The sequence below is a fragment of the Artibeus jamaicensis genome, unplaced genomic scaffold (assembly GCF_021234435.1).
Source record: "Artibeus jamaicensis isolate MK-2021 breed Jamaican fruit bat unplaced genomic scaffold, CSHL_Jam_final contig_444, whole genome shotgun sequence".
NCBI lineage: Eukaryota > Metazoa > Chordata > Mammalia > Chiroptera > Phyllostomidae > Artibeus > Artibeus jamaicensis.
Genome location: NW_026521831.1, coordinates 6,351,062 through 6,368,681, shown reverse-complemented (window position 1 = coordinate 6,368,681; position 17,620 = coordinate 6,351,062). Strand labels below are relative to the sequence as shown.

The 17,620-nt window shown below is 52.9% G+C and overlaps 1 protein-coding gene across 2 annotated transcripts in view; it reads left to right on the top strand.

Annotated features, from left to right (window-relative positions):
- The first annotated feature begins 8,804 nt into the window (after nucleotides 1–8,804).
- The window catches only part of CUNH14orf132 (chromosome unknown C14orf132 homolog), a 29,813-nt gene continuing 20,997 nt past the window's right edge, over nucleotides 8,805–17,620 (top strand). For both annotated transcript variants that reach the window (XR_005080302.2, XM_037130119.2), the window contains exon 1: nucleotides 8,805–9,014. Coding sequence is in view for 1 of the 2 variants with exons in the window: in XM_037130119.2 (XP_036986014.2) it covers nucleotides 8,988–9,014 (27 nt within the window). In the remaining variant the exon portion in view is untranslated. The remainder of the gene's footprint in view (nucleotides 9,015–17,620) is intronic.

Here is a 17,620-nt window from a genome sequence, read left to right as displayed (position 1 = left end):
CACAGTCTTGCCGCCGCCCCAGCAGACCTATGGGCCCCCACCACTTCCGCCCGATGTAATCAGCGCTTTAATTAAAATGAGTCCATCAGAGTCTGGAGGCGCAGCGAACAAAGACAGCAAAAACAGCCATTACTTCTGGGAACGGTGCCTGGAGCTTTGGAAGTTTCCTAGGAAAGGGAGCTGGTGTGGGTGGCGTGGGGGGATCCAGCCGGGGCTTTGAGGACAGGCAGACACCTTGCTCTCTGTGCCTGGATGTCTGAGGGGCTCATAGGATTTCTGAGGCTAAGCGTTCCACACCCCAGCTCCCTGTCAGGGTCCCTGATGTGGGTCTGAGATGCCAGAGTTGAGTGGGCTGTTATCTCCCCCAGATCATGAAATGATTGTGGCTAGACTTGAAATGTCTCTCTCTTCTGTCTACGTGGAGGTTATTCTGATTAAAACTGCACTCTGGCTGGAGGCAAGTGGTCTGTCCTGCTCCCTGCTTGCCCGCCCCAAACCAGCCCATCCTGGAAGGCGTGCCCAGACCCCTCTGGCCTTCCTGCATCACACCCAGCATCACAGATGGGCTTTTTGCTCCGAACTGTGGCTGCCGGTGCTCTCGATAGAAATAGAACACAGGCTATATTCGCAACGTAACATTTTCTAGAAACCACATTTAAAACAGCGAAAGACACAGGTGGCAGTGATTTTAATAATACACTTTATTTAGCCCAGTGTATCCCAAATATTATCATTTCAACCTGTAATTGATATTAAAAATCATTACTTGTTTATATTGAGTCTCTAAAATCCTGTGTGTATCTTACACACAATTCAGACTGAGCACATTTCAAGCACTCAGTAGCCACACGTGGCCAGGGGCCGCCCTACTGGACGGTGCAGGCCTGAACTGGGTAAACGTGGGTGACGGCCCCGTCTCCATTTATCAACCTGGCACCTTCTCCGCCTGAGAAACAAGGGCCCAGTGAGGGTGGGCCCATCCCTCCGGAAGCCTGGCACCCTGCCTGGCTCTTGGTAGGAGCTTAGGAATAGTCCTGCAGTGAATGAATGATTTGTGAGGCCCCTCTGCCCTCGTATTAAGAAATGGGGCTGGGAGGTGTGGGTGGGGCACACCTTGCTCTCCCCTTGCAGCAGGAGCACCCTACTTCCCAGGAAGGGGTGGGAGCAATGGGAGGGCTCTGGTGCCCGGCACTCTTTCATTTGAAATATCAGGCCTGGTGTGTGTGCCTGGGAAAGTGTAACAGGGTACAGCCAAGGGGGGGTGGCAAATAGGGATTCGTAATGGGTCCAGAACTCAGTGTCCAGGAAATATCAGAAAAATATATATGTATATAGGGTGTCCTCACCCCCACCAGTCTGAGCTGGGGGATGGGGTACATGGAGCAGGGCCATTGAGTTGTTTTGCATAGCAACAGTTTCCGCAGCTAACCTCTAGAATGGTCGTTTAACATATCTATAACCTTTAACTGGTTTCATAGATGTGTTAAAAAGCTGTGGCCATGCTTTGAGCCAGGGAGAAGGGAGTGACTTCCACCCAGGATATAACTGGAAGGCACTCCCCCCCCCCCACTGGTTACAGAGCCTGTGTAAGAGCTTGGAGATGATTGGCTCCACACCACAGGGCCACACCTGCCAGTACTTACTACGTAGCCCAGTAAAGCTGGAAAAATACGGGAATGCTGGCAGCTGTGGCCAATGGTGGGAGGAGTTGGAGATGGTGTGGCAGAGGTAGATCAGCGGGATTTAAACCCAGGAGTGGTGTTTTTTGGGGACCATGCGGCTTGGGCAGAGAAGAACCACAGGCTTCTACTTCCTTTTCTGAGATACGGTACCCTGGACTGGGCAGAGGGGGAAGGAAGGACTGTGCGTTTGTGGGTGTTCTAAAGGACTTTGGGATCTCAATGAAGACATTAAATCATTACCCTTAAGTTTGTATAACTCTTTAAATAAATAATCCCTTTCCTTTTCACCAATCTCTGGCATTGAGAATGTCTTTCCCTGGTGGCAGGCAAGGTGAACCTAGTACAGGGTGGGGGACTCTGGGAGCACAAGGGTGGGTCCATTCGGCAATAGGATATCATTTGCACGTCATCCCCGGTCTGTTCTGCAACAAGAGGAAAGCAGCTCAGGCCTTCGAGTGGGACAGCAGGACAGAAGGAGACGTCTTACCTCCTACACCCTCCCACTTCATTTCGCCCATTCTCCTAGTCAACCATAAATGCTCATTAGCTCAGTAGTTTGTTCACTTAGGAAACATCCTCACAGCACCTCACTGACGCCAGGCATGGCTAGATACTGTGCGTTTCATGGGTAAATAAGAAACCATCCTACCTCCCACTCCGGATCCTCTGGTGTGCTTGTTCTAGAAGAACTTGAACACACTCGAATAAACACAGCAGGTGAGCAACCACCATGTAAAACTCACACCTTCCTTCCCCCCTTCCATTGCCTGTGTATCTGCCACGTACCCGGGCATGTTGGGTACTCTTTCCATCATCTCACTCGACACCCCGCTTCTAGAGATGGAAAACCCAGGCACAGAAAGGTTAAGCATTTGCCTATGTCATTCTTAACGTCGGTGCTCAGTAAAGACCTTGTAAACAGAATGGAATTGGATGGTGATTCCATAACAGCATCACAGGGAAGCCTGGGGAAGAAGAGGTTCATTTTGGCTGGGAGACCAGCGCCAGCAGCATCTGGGGAGCATACGCCATCCTGATTGCACAGTCCCCTCCCAGAAAACCCGCCTCAGGGGAATCTGCCTGTCCGCAAGGTCCCCGGTGGTCTGCAGACTGATGTAGGGGTCACTTTCTGAAAGACACTGGGGGAGACCCTGTGGTGAATGGCCAGGGAAAAAAAGGGTCTCACTGAGAGATCTGACCAAGGGGGCATGTCAGGGCCGTCTCAAAGGACAGCAGGGTCTCCCGTGTACTTTGCTGTCCCTGCTGTTGCCCCCATTTTGTCTGCCTGATACAAAGAGGACTTCACTGCAGGGATGTGCCTTCAATAATCCACCCAGTCACTCAGTCAGGGTCTCATGAATTCCTAGTAAGGGCCTCCCAGAAAGGGAGGGCCTCGCCCCGAGGTCTCCGTGGCCCTTGCCCTTGCCATCTGAGTCCCAGATGAGGCTCTGAGGACAAGGCCAGGCCCTCCTGCTGTGGCCTTCAGGCTGGGAAGCTTTGAAGGAATAGAATGTTCCGCATCCCAGATCCCATGTGCTCTGTGCACATGAATTATGTATCCAGGACTTGGCACCCCATCAGCCTGGAGCCTGTCCCTGGAACCCTCGTTCTCCAAGTGGACTGTGCAAAGATGTGCCCCCTTTCCTGTCCCTGCGCCCAGCTGCCAGGACCAAAGGCCTGCAGACGGCCCGAAACCCTGGGTGCTCAGAGCCCACAGCAGGGTGCCTCTCCCAACCAGTAAATCAATTCCCAAATGGAGAACTGTTTTGGAAACGATAAAATAAGGTGCTTTTATCATCATCGTTATTATTTTGCAAACAACTTAAGCTAGAGAAGGGTTCCTGGAGGAGGTAGTTTTTGAAACTAACCCTGAAACATCAGAAGGAAGATCGTGAAGGAAGAAAGTTCCAGGCAGAAGGAAGAGCGCAGACTGTGAGCCTGAAGGGAAACACGCTCCGTGTGCGGCTGGGACAGAAGGCCCTGTGAGGCCAGAGCAGGGCGAAGCAGCGGGTTGGGGGCTGAGAGCGGACGTGAGGGAGAGAGAAGCCTGCAGCCTGACTCCTGGGTCTACCGGCCCTTGCGAGGCCTTTGGGGAACAAGCAAAGGCACCCCTCCTGTGGACGGGCATGGCCCCACCCCTGAGCTCAGCCCCGCCCCTGAGCACAGGTGTGCACCGGAGGAGCTCAGCTGGGTTTAACCAGCCCCTTGCCTGCTAGCCAGGACCCCCATGGAGTGTGCAACGTGCACCATAGTGCAACACCCACAATTGTGCAATGGGGCCTGGGTAGTGCCATTATCTGCAGTGATGCCTCCAGGTGGAAGGGGGACATCGTAGCTCATTGCTGCTGCCCAGGTTAAATCTGAGCTGCCACCAGCCACACAGGAGAAGGTGCTGAGTGGACAGGTGGCTGTGCCCGGCTGGAGCTCGGGACAGGGCTCTTCGAGTCCTCGCTGGATCGTTACATGCCTGCAGGTCACCCGGGCTCAGTTAGAGAGAAGAGAGTGACATTTATAATGTACAGATCTGTGAGGTGCTTAGGGGTCAATGGGTGGGGCCAGCAAGGCGCCTAGGCATCAAAATTTAAGGACACATGCACTCAGGGTTGCACAAGTGCAGAGTTGGCACCTGGGAGTGCGTGCCGCCTTAAATTGTGTGTCTCCTTTAATCTGGGCCTAGTCCTGGGTGATTCAGGACCATGAGGTGAGAGGAGAAGTCATTACAGTAAATGGTGCTGGCACAATCGGACATTCTTTTGGCAATGACAAAAACAGAAAAAGAACCCCAAGCTTTACCTCACGTCACACATAAAACCAAAAATAGGTCAGAGACACAAACATGAAGGCTGTAGCTATAAAACTTCTGGAGGGAGAAAATATGTTCTTGAGGTCGGCAAATATTTCTTAGGTCTCAAAAGTCATGAGTCATAAAAGGGAAAAACATCTACTGGATTTTATCAAAACTAAGAGCGTTTCTTTAAAAAACACCATTAAGAAAATGAAAAAAGCTGCAAGCTGAGGGAGAGTGTTTGAGGGACACAGATCTGATGGACGCCCAGGTTCAAAGACACGGAAAGACCTCTCACAACTCAGTCGCACACCGACCAGTGACCCACTGTTCAAAATGGGCGAAAGACCGGAGGAGACCCCTCACAGGAGAAAGTGGGCACGCAGGAAATGTGCCCAGCCCTCAGTCATCAGGGACACACGCTGAAAACGATAATGAACTACCAGTTTACACCAACTGGAACAGCTGAATTAGAACAATGAAAACATCAAGCGTTGGTGAGAATACAAAACAACTGGAGTTCTCATACACTGTTGGTGGGACTGAAAAATGTTCAGACACTTTGTAAATAGTTTGGCTATTGCTTCCAAATGTAAACCCTACTCCTACATTCCTACTTGAGAAAATGAATATATAATACCGAAACAAAGACTGGTACACAAACACTCATGGACACTTCATTCCTAATAGCTGAGACCTGGAAATACGTCCAAGGTCCGTCTGCAGGAGAATGGGCAGACCAGCCGCGGAGAACCCACACATCACAGCGCTGTTCAGGAACAAAAACAGAACTGGCAACACACGTGACAATAGGGGTGATTCTCAAACACAGCGTGCTGAACGAGAGAAGCCAAAGAAAAGAGCACGTCCGACAGGATGTCGTCTACAGAAAAATCTAGGAGAGACAAATCTCAGCCACAGTGAGGGACGCCCACCTGAGCAGAGGCTGGGCAACCTGGAGGCAGAGGTGGGGGTGGGACTACCCGCAAAGGGACAAGAGGGACCTGTAGGGCGCGTGGCGTGTTCTGCATCTTGAGCGTAGTTCCAGGTTACACGGGTGTACATATGTGCCGTGACTTTTTAACCTGTATACGTAAAGTGGTTACACATATGAAAATTACATATCCATAGAGTGATTTAAAGATACTTCACGCTGAGTTTTAGTTGGCAACTTTTGAAATCAGCTGGTCGTTCTCACTCTGAAGTGGCAACCAGTGGAGGGCATTTTCTCTCTTCAGGGACATTGTGACCAAACGGTTCTGCTCACCACCAGGACACGGCGGAATTTCTCAATGGACTCGAGATGGGCTGTGCTTGCTGCTTCTTGTAGAGACCGGGGTGCTGGGGCCCAGGGGAGGGGCTGGTCCAAGGACACACGGCTGGTTGTAGCTCAGGAGGGTTTGGGTCTAAAGCACAAAAGCAAACCAAGCAAACCGACAGGCATCCTCAGCTCTCCTCCTGTCCCCTCTCGCTTTTCCTTTGTGGAAGAGGGGCCTGGGGACCCCTGAGGAAGGACAGGCCTGCCATCTGGTCACTGTTCAAGCCCTGGGGACACTTCATCACAACGTGGACACTGAGGACTGCAGGAGTAAATGCTCTGTTTTTCAGCTGAGCCACCTCGAGCAGGTCTCTCTGCCCTCAGCAGGGCCCCACCTGCCACCCGGGGTCCTCGTGAGGAGCAAAGGAAGACACTGCTCACTGAACCTGGTCCTGGCAACTCTGATCACAGGGTACAAGACTGATACAATAAAATAAATAATGTTTCTACATACAGTAGCTCATCCACAAGGGATACAGTACTAAACCGTGTGTGTGTGTGTGTGTGTGTGTGTGTGTGTGTGTCCAGAAAGTATCCAGCATGTACTACAAAAAATAGAAACATTTATTGAAAAAGATACAAGATACAAGAAACATTGTACATCGGACAATGGTGCCTCAGGCCCTTCAAAGTAGGCATCTTGGGACCTCACACAATTCTAATCACCATTAGCTACCTCATCATGTTTTCCTGAGTTTCATCAACAGTCTGAAATCTCTTCCCTTTCAGAGGTGATTTTAGTTTTGGGAAAAGCCAGAAGTCGCAGGGCGCCAAATATGAGCTATAAGGGGGCGGAGTTACCTGGTGATTTGATGTTTCACCAAAACACTCTGCACGAGACGTGATGCATCATTGGGGGTATTGTAGTGATGAAGCTGCCAATCACCAGTTGCCCAGAGCTGCGGCCTCTGAGTCATCTGAATAGTTTCTGCAGAGGCACGTTCAAGCTTAATGCAAAATCTGATGCAGATTCATTGCTCTACTTGCTCAGTCATTTGAATGTGATGACCACACAGTACATATGCTCCCTCAACAGCATCTATCGCCCCCGCTGACTAGTGCAGTGAAGTCGTTGTTCACACATCATAATTTTGATTTCATCCAAATTTAAAACAGCTCAACAGGTCAGGCAGAGGGGGAATTCAACCTGCCTCTTCCATTTCGTTCTAATCAGGCCAACCAGGGCTTGCGTGAGGCCCTGCGGCATTGGGAGGGCCACCTGCTTTGCTCAGTCCACCAACTCAAATGCTCGTCTCCTCCAGAAGCACCCTCGTGGGCAAATTCAGAAATAAAGTTTCGCCAGCTCTCTGGAGTCCTGTGGCCCAGTCAGGTCCACACATAAAATGAACCATCAGGGCAGCAAACTCAGAATGGAATTAACGGAGGGAGGGATGAGCAACTAATGGAACAGAACAGAGGGAGGGTCAAGCAACTAATGGAACAGAACAGACAGCAGAGAAATAGGCCCGCCCCAAGACAGACACCTGGCGAGCAGAAAGGGCAGGAATGGCCAAGAAAGGTGCGGGGATCACTGACTATTAATATGAGAAAAATGAAATGGCTTCCTTAACCCATCCCAGAAAGATCAGTTACAAAAGGGCTGAAATGCAAAAAATAAAAATAAAGAATAAAAAACTGCAGGAGAGTATCTTTATGGTCTCCAGTTGGGAAAGGATTTCTTAAACAGGGGCTACTTGTACAGAAAAGTATTAATAAGCTTTGACAAAATTAAAATTAGGACCTTCTGTTCCGTGTTTCTTCCTACAGGGGCCTGGATCCCCCACCCGTGAGCCCCGCCCTCCTGACCTCATTACCTACTTCTCAAAGGCCCCACCTCCAACTAGTCTCACTAGGGAGCAGGGCTCCCACCCACACATTCTGAGGGGAACACAAACGCAGTCTCCACCACTCAGTGAGGCACCGGCAGCCCCTCACTGGGGCTGTCCCAGTCCCACAGCCCCTGCTGGCCCCCACCTGCTGGGTGGCCCTTGAACACCGCCCTCCCTCTCTCTCTGCCGCACAGCTTACTTGCCCGAGACAAAGCCTCCCAGTCCTGGGCCACCTCCCTCATGGGCACCGTGAGGCATCGCTCATGGTGACCAGGGAGAGGTCCAGGGAGGGAAACCACCAGGAAGGACCCAGTAATACTCACTGATCACCAGCCATCCCCTACCATTGGCTGTTTAGAGACACTCTTCTGAGGACACACACACACACACAAGGGAAAAGGGCCCTCTGGGCATCTCTGCTGTTGCCCTCACTTTAGCTGCCGCATCTGCCCGATTTGGGATCCCAGAGTGAGGTAAGGGAACATCCTAATAGCCAGAGTCCAGCTTTGTGGGCTGCGCCCTGTGCCATCCTAGAAGGCACCCTTCCCGGCCCAGTCTCTGTTGCCTAATTAGCCATGTTGCAGCTCACAGGTCTTGAAGACACCAGGTGTCAGATACATTTTGTCATTTAACTCTCAGGTTCTGCTGTCTTTATTTTGCTGATGAGGACGCCCAGGCTCAGACAGACGCTGCCTTGCCCCGGCCATTCAGAAGAGCAGAGCTGGCATTTCAACTTCTGCCCAGCGCCGGAGGCCCCGGCATGCGGGGCTGTGCGCTCGCGGTTGGCACGGAAACTGGGCCGCCCAAGTCCTCGTCTTCTGGCCTGAGAACCAGGCACGTCAGCCCCAGGAAAGCACTGCCCGCTGCGCCCGATGGGCTGGCCTCAGTAGCAGGGGGAGGGGGCACCAAGAGCCCTGGACTCGGGTTCAAGTCTGGTCCAGCACCGACTTACCTGGGCCAGGACGGGCCTCAGTTTCTCCATCTAGCTCACAAAGAGACGAGACAGCGAGAGCTCAGGGATTCCGCCGCCCCGCTCTTAGGGGTGGGGCTGGAGGTGGTCACGTGGAGGGGCACCCAGTTCCCCCGGAGCCCCGCCCCGCCCCGCCCCCGCACTCCGGGCCCTCCGCCCCGTTTCTGTCTCGATTCGAGAGCGCCGAGCCAGCCCAGCCCGCCCATCGAGCTGGGGACTGGCTGCGGCGCCACGGCTGCTGAGGTCGGCGCTGTAGCCGCGGGGTCCGAGGGCGCCTGCGAGCTGCTTGGTTGCCTCTCGGCCCGCCGTGCAAGCGCTGGACCAGCAGCATCAGCAGCAGAGCGGCAGCAGCAGTGACGATTGGAGCACTGGAGGCAGTAGCTGCCGCGACAACAGTGACACCATGGATCTGTCCTTTATGGCCGCGCAGGTAACGGGACGCCTTCCCTGCGCACCCCATGCCGCCAAGTTTGGGCAGGTCTGGGGCTACGGTCTCGCCCTTGGCACTGGTGCTGGGTGCGCGAGAGGGTTCGGGCTGGGCTGTGGCACCAGCCGGGGATCCGTGTCCCTGTCTTTTGTCCAGACCTGGGGCATCCCCACCTGGTGCGTGCGTCCGGGATTTCGGGCTCGGTTCCCGGGTGTTGGGGCGGGCCTTGCACTCAGAGCTCACTGGGTTCACTCTTTCCTAGGCTGCCAGGGGCCTGGGCAACGGGAGGCGCCAGGTCCCTCTCCCCGCCCCCACCACCACCTGCTGTCCCCTCAGATACCCCCAGTCCCTCAGATACCCCCAGCCCCTCAAAGGTTGGGCAGCCCAGATGTGTGCATCTGGATGGGCCGGCAACCTCTATCTTCCGGAGACACCTGGCAGTCTGCCACTTGCTCCCACTTCGCTCTCTCCTCGTTAAGAGAGACCAGATCCGGAGCAAGGTGGCTGCTTTGTGACCTGCCAAGCGCCAGCCAGAGATCATTTGTTTTATCCTGTTTTGCTTTGTGCTGAGTCTGCGGCCATCAGTGTGGGAGCCTGTAACTCTCCCCTTGATGCAAAGCAGGTTCCCAGCGGCAGGGAAAACAGACGACTCCTCATTGCTTGGTCTTAAGGAGCCCCCTGAGGTCTGAGGGTGGGCGATCTTTCTGCGTCTGTGCTGTAACTCTCCTGAACCAGAACAAAGGCACACACGCGCTTTCCCCAGCTGTCTGTGGCCTTTCCTGGCACACGGTGCCAGTCTGACTCCGGGGAAGGGCCATGTGTGCTCCGGGAGAGTAGGATCCACAGCGTCTATGAGGTTGGTTGTGTTGGGAGCCCAGACGCAGGGAGGCCACCCAGGTTCCCTCTGCCCCCTGGGTGTGTGGCAGGGCCCACTTGCTGCACCCAGGGAGTAGAGTTTGAAAGGAAACACAGTTTCCTTTCCCCCCAAACTTCACTGTGGTGGAAGCCTATTTAAAAAGTAACAGCAAAACCTAGGCTGTAGGGACAGTGAGTCCCCAGACTGGCCCCAGGGAACCCCCATCCAGTCCCTGGCTGCCTCTTGATGGGTTTTCCATAATGCTACCTGCTCCCGTGAGCAATGCTGGCTGTTTGTGCCGAGTTTTTCTGTCTCCTCTTTCTAACCCCATGTTTAAAGCATTGTCATGTGGACATAAGTGTTTGCATGGTGGTGACTTAGCTGCGTGGAGACTGTGGTGGGCTCAGTGGGTTCATTTCTGGAGGGGACAGGTGCTCACACAGTGTCTGTCTGCTTCCCCACTGGGTCCCACCGAACAGCTGGCATTTCTGCAGTTAAAAGATTAATTGATCTCTGCTAACCCTGGGGCTGGCTGGAGCAGCATCAGTTGCTATGGTAACGGGGCAACATAAACATAGGGATTTTTAGCACCTATAGGCTGAAACTGCTAGGAGATTTTTTTTTCTTTTTTGTTTATCATTGAAACCTCATGTGGTCATCTTATTCTCATGGACAGAGGTTTGGGTATTAATTACCTGCTCAGTCCAGAAAGGAGCAGAGACATGAAGTGCCACTCAGTGGGGAGAGACACTAGGGTTTACCGAGCACCTACTGGGTGCCAGACACCGGGCACGCACACCCTTCTGCACAGTGAGTCCTTGCAGGTCGGCGACTGGGGTGCTGCTGTCCCTGTCTTATAGACCAGGAGTTCGGTTATTCTCCCAGGACGCGCCGTGGGTATGGGGAAGAGCTGGGTTTGCAATCCAGGTCTGCACACCTGTGGTGCTCAGACGCTGCTTCCCACCTCGCTGCTCCACCCTGAACACACAGTACCACGGGCAGGGCAGGCATTTAAAGATGGCTCGTCCCCTCCTCTCCCCGGGAAGCGGTCTGGCCGTGGCGTGCCGTGTTCTAGCGGGTGATGTTCCCGTGTCTCCCTGCCCCACGAGGCAGGCACTTTTACTCCTTTGTCTGAAGAGTTAACAGTGCTCGGCCAGTGTGGGGGCTCAGCACACGCTCTGAGTGGGCAGGGGCTGCCAGGTGTGCGTGAGTGTCCCCACGCGGCAGCAGTGGGCGGTGTGACAGAGAAGTGGCAGTGCCACCACCCACTCGCTCAGCACGTGTCGAGTGCCTGCCTTGTGCCCTGCTCTGTGTCAGGCGAGGGGACAGGGACGCTGGGGCAGAGAGTTGAACGGGACCTGGACGTCCTCCCTGGCTGCTCCCAGGCTGTTGGAGAAGTGATGAGCCAGGCCACCTCCAGCCGGGGTGACCGAGGAGGCTGACATGTCGTAGGTCCTCCACAGGTGTCTGTCCATCAGATGGTTGGGTGAGGGCCAGACCAGAGGCATGTGCAGGGAAGGGCATTCTCAGGAAACAGCAAATTTGAGTGGCAGGTGCTCTCCTCCCAAACACCCGGCCTCGTCAGGACTCTGAGGATAGACATACTGATGGATGACAACAGACAGGTTCCCCTGCAGGCCTGGCAACGAGGGCATTTTAGGCAGAGGTGTGAAGGAGCGAGGCCCTGAACACAGTCCCAGAATCCCAGGGGGGTAGGAGGGCGGGGGCCCAGGAAAGCCGGCAGAGAGCAGCCAGGGCCAAGTGACAGCAGGTGCTGCCAGGTAGAAGGAGACTGTCACTCAATCAGTAAGCAGAGGATGCTGCTGCAGGTCACTGAGCAGGGACCAGTTTATCACTGAAGCAGTGGCTTGGGAAAACCCCAGCCCCAGGGGAGGACCCAGGAGGGAGGGCAGGTGGGGTCAGGAGCGAGCTTCTGATTGACAGATGGATGAATGGAGCAAAGAAACCAGGTCCTTCCTTAGAAGCCCCAAAGGGAAGCCTCTTCCCCTGGGAACGCGGTGAAGTGTGAGTGAGTCCTGCTCTAAGGACGTCCCCACTCTGCAGAAACGCAGAGGCTCTGAGGCCTCCATACTGCAGGAAGGAATGGACATGTAAGGTGCCTACTGTGTGCTGGGCCAGCACAGGGGATGAACCAGAGGGACAAGCAGTGCCTGTCCCCATGTCCCTAAGTTGTAACCCCTTTCCCCTAACCTGCCCCCCCATAAAACAAGCTCGCCCACGGCACGAGCTCAGTCTAGTTTCGTCCTGCACTGTCCCTTCAGTCACTAGCCCAAACCCTGGCGTGCCCAGACGTTTCGGCCATTGGAAATACCTGGGAGCTCCCAGTAGTCCTGCCACCCCGGCCCCACCCCAGGCCCTGCCTTCCGAGCCAGGCGCAGGAGCGGATGTCAGGTTTCTTTTTCATTTCCAGCGGATTCCAGTGTGCGGTCAAGGGTGAGACCTGGGCTTAAATCCTCACTGTGGGGCTGCGCCCCCTCCCTCCGTTCTCGGGATGGAACAGATCCTTGGCCCTTTGGTCCCTTTTAGAGCATTAAAGTCACGTGGTCCCTGGAAGTCACCCCAGCTTTGATTCAGCAACTTCAAACAGAGAGACCCAGAATAATGTAACCTGGGAACTCGCTCCAAAATTGAGGTTCTTTCTCCCTCCAGACCACCCCTGCCACGGTGGGGCACCCGGAGCCTGGGGTGGGTATCTTTGTGGTTCCCACGGCACGGACGGGGAGGAAATGGGGACCCGGGGAGGCTCAGCCACAGAGCAGAAGAGCTGGGAGGGGGGCCCTCGCCACACATCAGCTTCACAGACTCACAGATCCTCTGATTATGTACATTTTAAAAAATAAGTCATTAGAAGGGACGAGAACTAAGGGGGGTGGAAATGTGAGGGAGGTGGGGAGCAAGGGGCGGGGGAGGCTGGGATGGAAAAAATAGACAAAAAACTGTACTTGAAAAATAACTAAATAAAATTTAAAAAAATAAAGATAAATAAATAAAATCTTAAAAAAAAAAAGTCATTAGAGAGGCTGGCGTTCATGTCCTAGGGCTGCTGAAGCAAATTACCGTGCTGAGCGGCTTCAAACAACAGAAATGTAATCTCTTCCAGTTCCACAGGCTGGAAGTCAGAATCGTGGGTCAGCAGGGCCGTGGCTTGTCAGAAGGCTGTGGGCGGAAGGTGGTCCGCGCCTCCCTCCCAGCGCCTCGGCGTAGCCCTCAGTCCTCGGTCTCCCTGGCTTGAAGATGCCTCACCGCGATCTCAGCCTCCATCCTCACACATCTCCTTGTGTCTCCCCGTATCAGGACACCCGTCATATTGCATTAGTGCCCACCCTCATGACTTCATCTTAACTTGATTATACCTGCAGAGGTCCCCTTTTCAAAGGTCACATTCACAGGTACCTAGGACTTCTGTACATCTTTTTGGGAAACACAATTCAACCCATGGCAGGGTCTGAAGACTCATAGAAAATAGAGATCTCGGTTCTTGTGTTACCAGCCACTGGTCTTTGAGAGGCAGTGGACCGATCCCTGGTCGGAGCCTCAGTTTCATCACCTGTGAAATGGGGGCAATGTCGGCTTCCCAGCCGCTCATCTAGTCATTCAGCAAACGAGCCCTGTGTGCCAGGCCCTCCTTACCTGGAGTACTAGGGAGGGAGGGGTCATGGGCCCTATGTGACCCAGTCAGGGGGTAGACACAGGTGCCCTGGGAGCCCAGAGGTGGCACCCAGCCCAGCCCCGGAGGTCAGGGAAGGCTCCTGGAGGTTTGAACTGAGCCGAGTTTGAGGGACGCTCAGCTGTTACGGAGACAAAGCAAGAGGCCGTCCCAGGGGGAGGGGACCCATCGTGCGTGAAGGCTGGGATACGGGGCTAGACGAGGTGTCTCCTGCTGGGGGCGGAGGGTATGAGTGCCCACGTAATCGGGCCAAGGTGGGAGATGAGACCAGGGAGCCTGGGGCCAGGCAGGTGGCTTCATGGGCCTGAACAGGATGGGCTAAGGGGCGGGGCGACCCGGAGGGCAGGGGTCTGGCTTCAGCCGCTCCCCTGTGCCGCCCAGACAGGCAGGCCCAGGGCTGCAGGTCCTCCGGGTTTTCAAGGAAACTGAACATTTGATTGGTACCTGCCAAGGATTTTCAAACCTTGGCAACTAATTAATTTTTTTAACCAACCAACCAACCAACCATGTTGTGAGCCATTCAGTTACTTCTTGCTTATTGTTTCACTTACTCAGTGGCTTAAAGCAATACTTTGTTTTTGGCTCACGATTTTGTGGCCCCAGAGTTTGGGAGGGACTTGGGCAGCATGGTTCCACTCTGATGGCATCAGCTGGGGCTCCGTGGCCTCTTCACACACACACATCTGGCACCACCGAGCAACCTGACGGCCCTCTCCACTCGGTGCTTCAGCCGGCAGCTGCTCCTGCAGCAGCCAGGGCCCTCCCAGTGGGGTGGCCTCCCCTCCAAGAAGCATCCCCAGGTGGGAGCTGCGAAACCTCTTATGCTCCAGCCTTGCAAGTCCCAGGGGGTCGCTAACTCTGCTTTCCTTTGGTCAGGAGTCCTGAGGCCAGTCCAGATTTAAGGGAAGGGGATCAGATCTCACCCATCAATGTGGGGGCGGCATGGGTGTCCAGGAGGCAGGACAGAAATGGGTGGCAGCCGTTCTCGGGAGGCTGGCTGCTCCGTGGACCAAACAGAGCAGGTGTGTGGGCCAGGTACATCCCGCGGCCGCCGGTGTAATCTCTCTAGACTGGACAGTGGGTGGACAGAGCCAGACAAAAGCTTGTGGTCAACGGCCAAGCCCGGAGAGAAGTCAGTTATTACTAAGCAGTAGGCTGTGACTTGGTTAGGTGGAACTATATGAAGCTGCTGATATTTGACCATTTTTGACCCACAAAATGACCTTTCATATCGTTGGCGTAATAGGTTTTACCTGGTAAGACAGTAAGAAAGAGAGAGAAAGACCGAAAGCCCTGGGGCGTGGGGTGGGGTGAGGAGGCCTGGTGGAGAGGGGTGGGTCACTACCTGCTGGAGACCCCTGAGAAGGTGCCTCCCTCTGCTCAGAAAGGGGACGAGGGAGGACGCCGTGGCACCTGGCACATTGTGTTGACCGTGGGTGGGTCTTTCTGGAAGACAACATGTGTGGCGTGGTCTGGTTATAGCTGAGATGCTGATACGCCCCCCGCCAGCCCCCCTTTCTCCATTTCTCTCTCCTCTGGACCTTGGAAGGCTCGAGGTTCATTTGCATTTTAATCATTTTTCATGGAGAGGAAAACAACACAAAAGACATCTGGTGGTGTCGAAGAGGCGTGTGTATTATTAGCTCTTAGGAGGGTTCTAGCGACACTGAGGGACCATTCCAAGGGATCTGCACGAAACCAGCAGAACGCTGCCCCCGCTGGAGGGACCTGGCACTGCCCAGGGAAATTGGGTTCTGTGGAGGCTGGCAGTCTGCTACTTAGAGAATGCTTTCCCCCACCAGGGACTGCTCCTTTCCCTTGCAGCCAGAATTACCATAAAAATACAAATCATCTATCTCAAATGTTTTTAACTGAAGGGCCTGTCTTGTACTTCCAATTCCCGGAAAAAAGATTTAAATATTTTATCATTCTAAGTAGACCTGCCTCGGGACAGAATGTGGGGCTACGTGTTTGCAGGGCTGTGAGGAGCAGTTAAGGAGAAGGGAAAAATCTGTAGCGCTTCTTGTAGACCAGACTTGCAGGTGGTGTTTCAGGAGCCAAGGCGTTGCATTGGACTTGGAATAATCGTATCTCACAGAGCCGAGAAAACTGGGGCATCTGGGGGTGGACTGGGAGTCTGCAATGAAAAACTTGAAGTGTTTTTCAGAGCACCTGCTGCATGCTCGGCCCTGCTTGGAGGGGGAGGGGTCTGACCCCGACCTCCTCCAACTCTGAGAGGATGGGAGCGCATTTCCGTTCACTCTCTCCCGGTGTTCTGTCCCCTAAAGATGTCCCTGCACCTTCCCATCCTAGCCATCACATATCACACACTTAGGGAGTACCAGGCAGGCCCTGTGTTGAATAATACACGGACTCTCACTGCATCCTTGTAAGAGGTCCGTGGAGTAGACAACTTTACAACCCATTTTATAGATGAGGAAACTGAGGCTTATTGAGGCAGCGTCAGATCTCTGTGCCACCTCAGCCTATTCTTAAAATCTGATCTGACAATCCCTACCTCCTCATGGGAGCACTTAAACCATTTTACATTTAATGTGATGTTTTGTGCAGTTGGGTGTAAATCTACTCTCTTGCTGTTTTTTTGTTGGTCCCATCCATTCTTTGCTTTTTTTTCCCCTTCCCTCTTTTTCTCCCTTCTTTTGGGTTAAGTGACAAGTTTTTATTCCACATTATGTCCTCTGTTGGCTTATTAGCTATAACCCCTTGTTTTGTTATTTTAGTGGTTGCTTTAGGATTTGGAGTTTTAATCTGTGACTTAGCACAGCCTATCTGCAAGTGAAATTGTTTCTCTTCCCATACATTGCAAGGGCCTTACCATAATATGCTTCTATTTCTCCCCCTCAGCTTTTGTGCTATTATTGTTATAGGCTCCACTTCTATATCTGTGTATAAACCTTACAGTATATTGTTATGCCTATTAAAAGTCACTTACCTTTTAAAGAGACTTAAACAGTAGGAAAGAAATCCTATATACTTTCCCATATGGTTATGTTCCCTGTGTTCTTTATTCCTTTGTGCAGATTGATTTTTCCCCCTGCCTAACAGACTTAACACTTCTAGTTGTGCAGAAGAGTTGGTGATAGATTCTTTCAGCTCCTATGCGTCTGGGGGGAAAAATCTTTTTCGGCTTTCTTTTTTGAAAGTTTTTCTAAAACTGGGCATAGAATTCTAGCCTGACAGCTTGCTTTTCAGAATATCACTCACCACCTTTTTGCTCGCATTGTTGCTGGTGTGAAACCTGCTGTCATTTCTGTCTTATCCCTCTGAACACAATGTGTCTTTTTTGTCCTTTGGCTGCCTTTACAGTTTTCTCTGTGCTGACTTGAAGCATATTGATTATAATGTGCCTTCAGGTCATTTTCTTCATGGTTTTTGTGCGTGGGGTTTGGGAGCTTCCTGCATCTGTGGGTTTCCACCAGAAATTTTTCTGTCCTTCTCCATACCCACCCCCCAGTTTTACTGAGATATAGTTAACATTGTATAAGTTTAATGTGTTTAACATAATTGTGTATTGATATGTGTATATATTGCAAAATGAATATAAGCATAGTTATATTCGTCTGCTCACTAAGTACCGCAATAAACTTAGTTAACATTCATCTGCTCATATAGTAACAGTTCTGTGTTCTACATGTGACCAGAGCTTTTCAAATCAACTCTCTTAGAAACTTTCAGAGGACAATACAGTATTGTCAACTGGAGCCGCCCTGCTGTCCATGACATCCCCGGGACTGACTTATCTCGTAACTGGAAGTGTGTACCTTTTGACTGCCCACACCCAGCCCCCGCATCCCCAGCCTTCGGCAACCACCAGTTCGGTCTGTTTCTGTGAGTCTGGGTTTTTTAGATGCCATGTGTAAGGGAGATCATGCAGTATTTGTCTGTCTGACTGACTTCACTTAGCACGGGGCCTGCAAGGTCCATCCGTGGTGCACGGATGGCAAGATTCCCTTCTGCTCATGCCTGAATATATTCCACTGTGTGTGTGTGTGTGTGTCACATTTTTGACCCACTCCTTCCTCTACGGAGGCGTGGTTTGTTTGC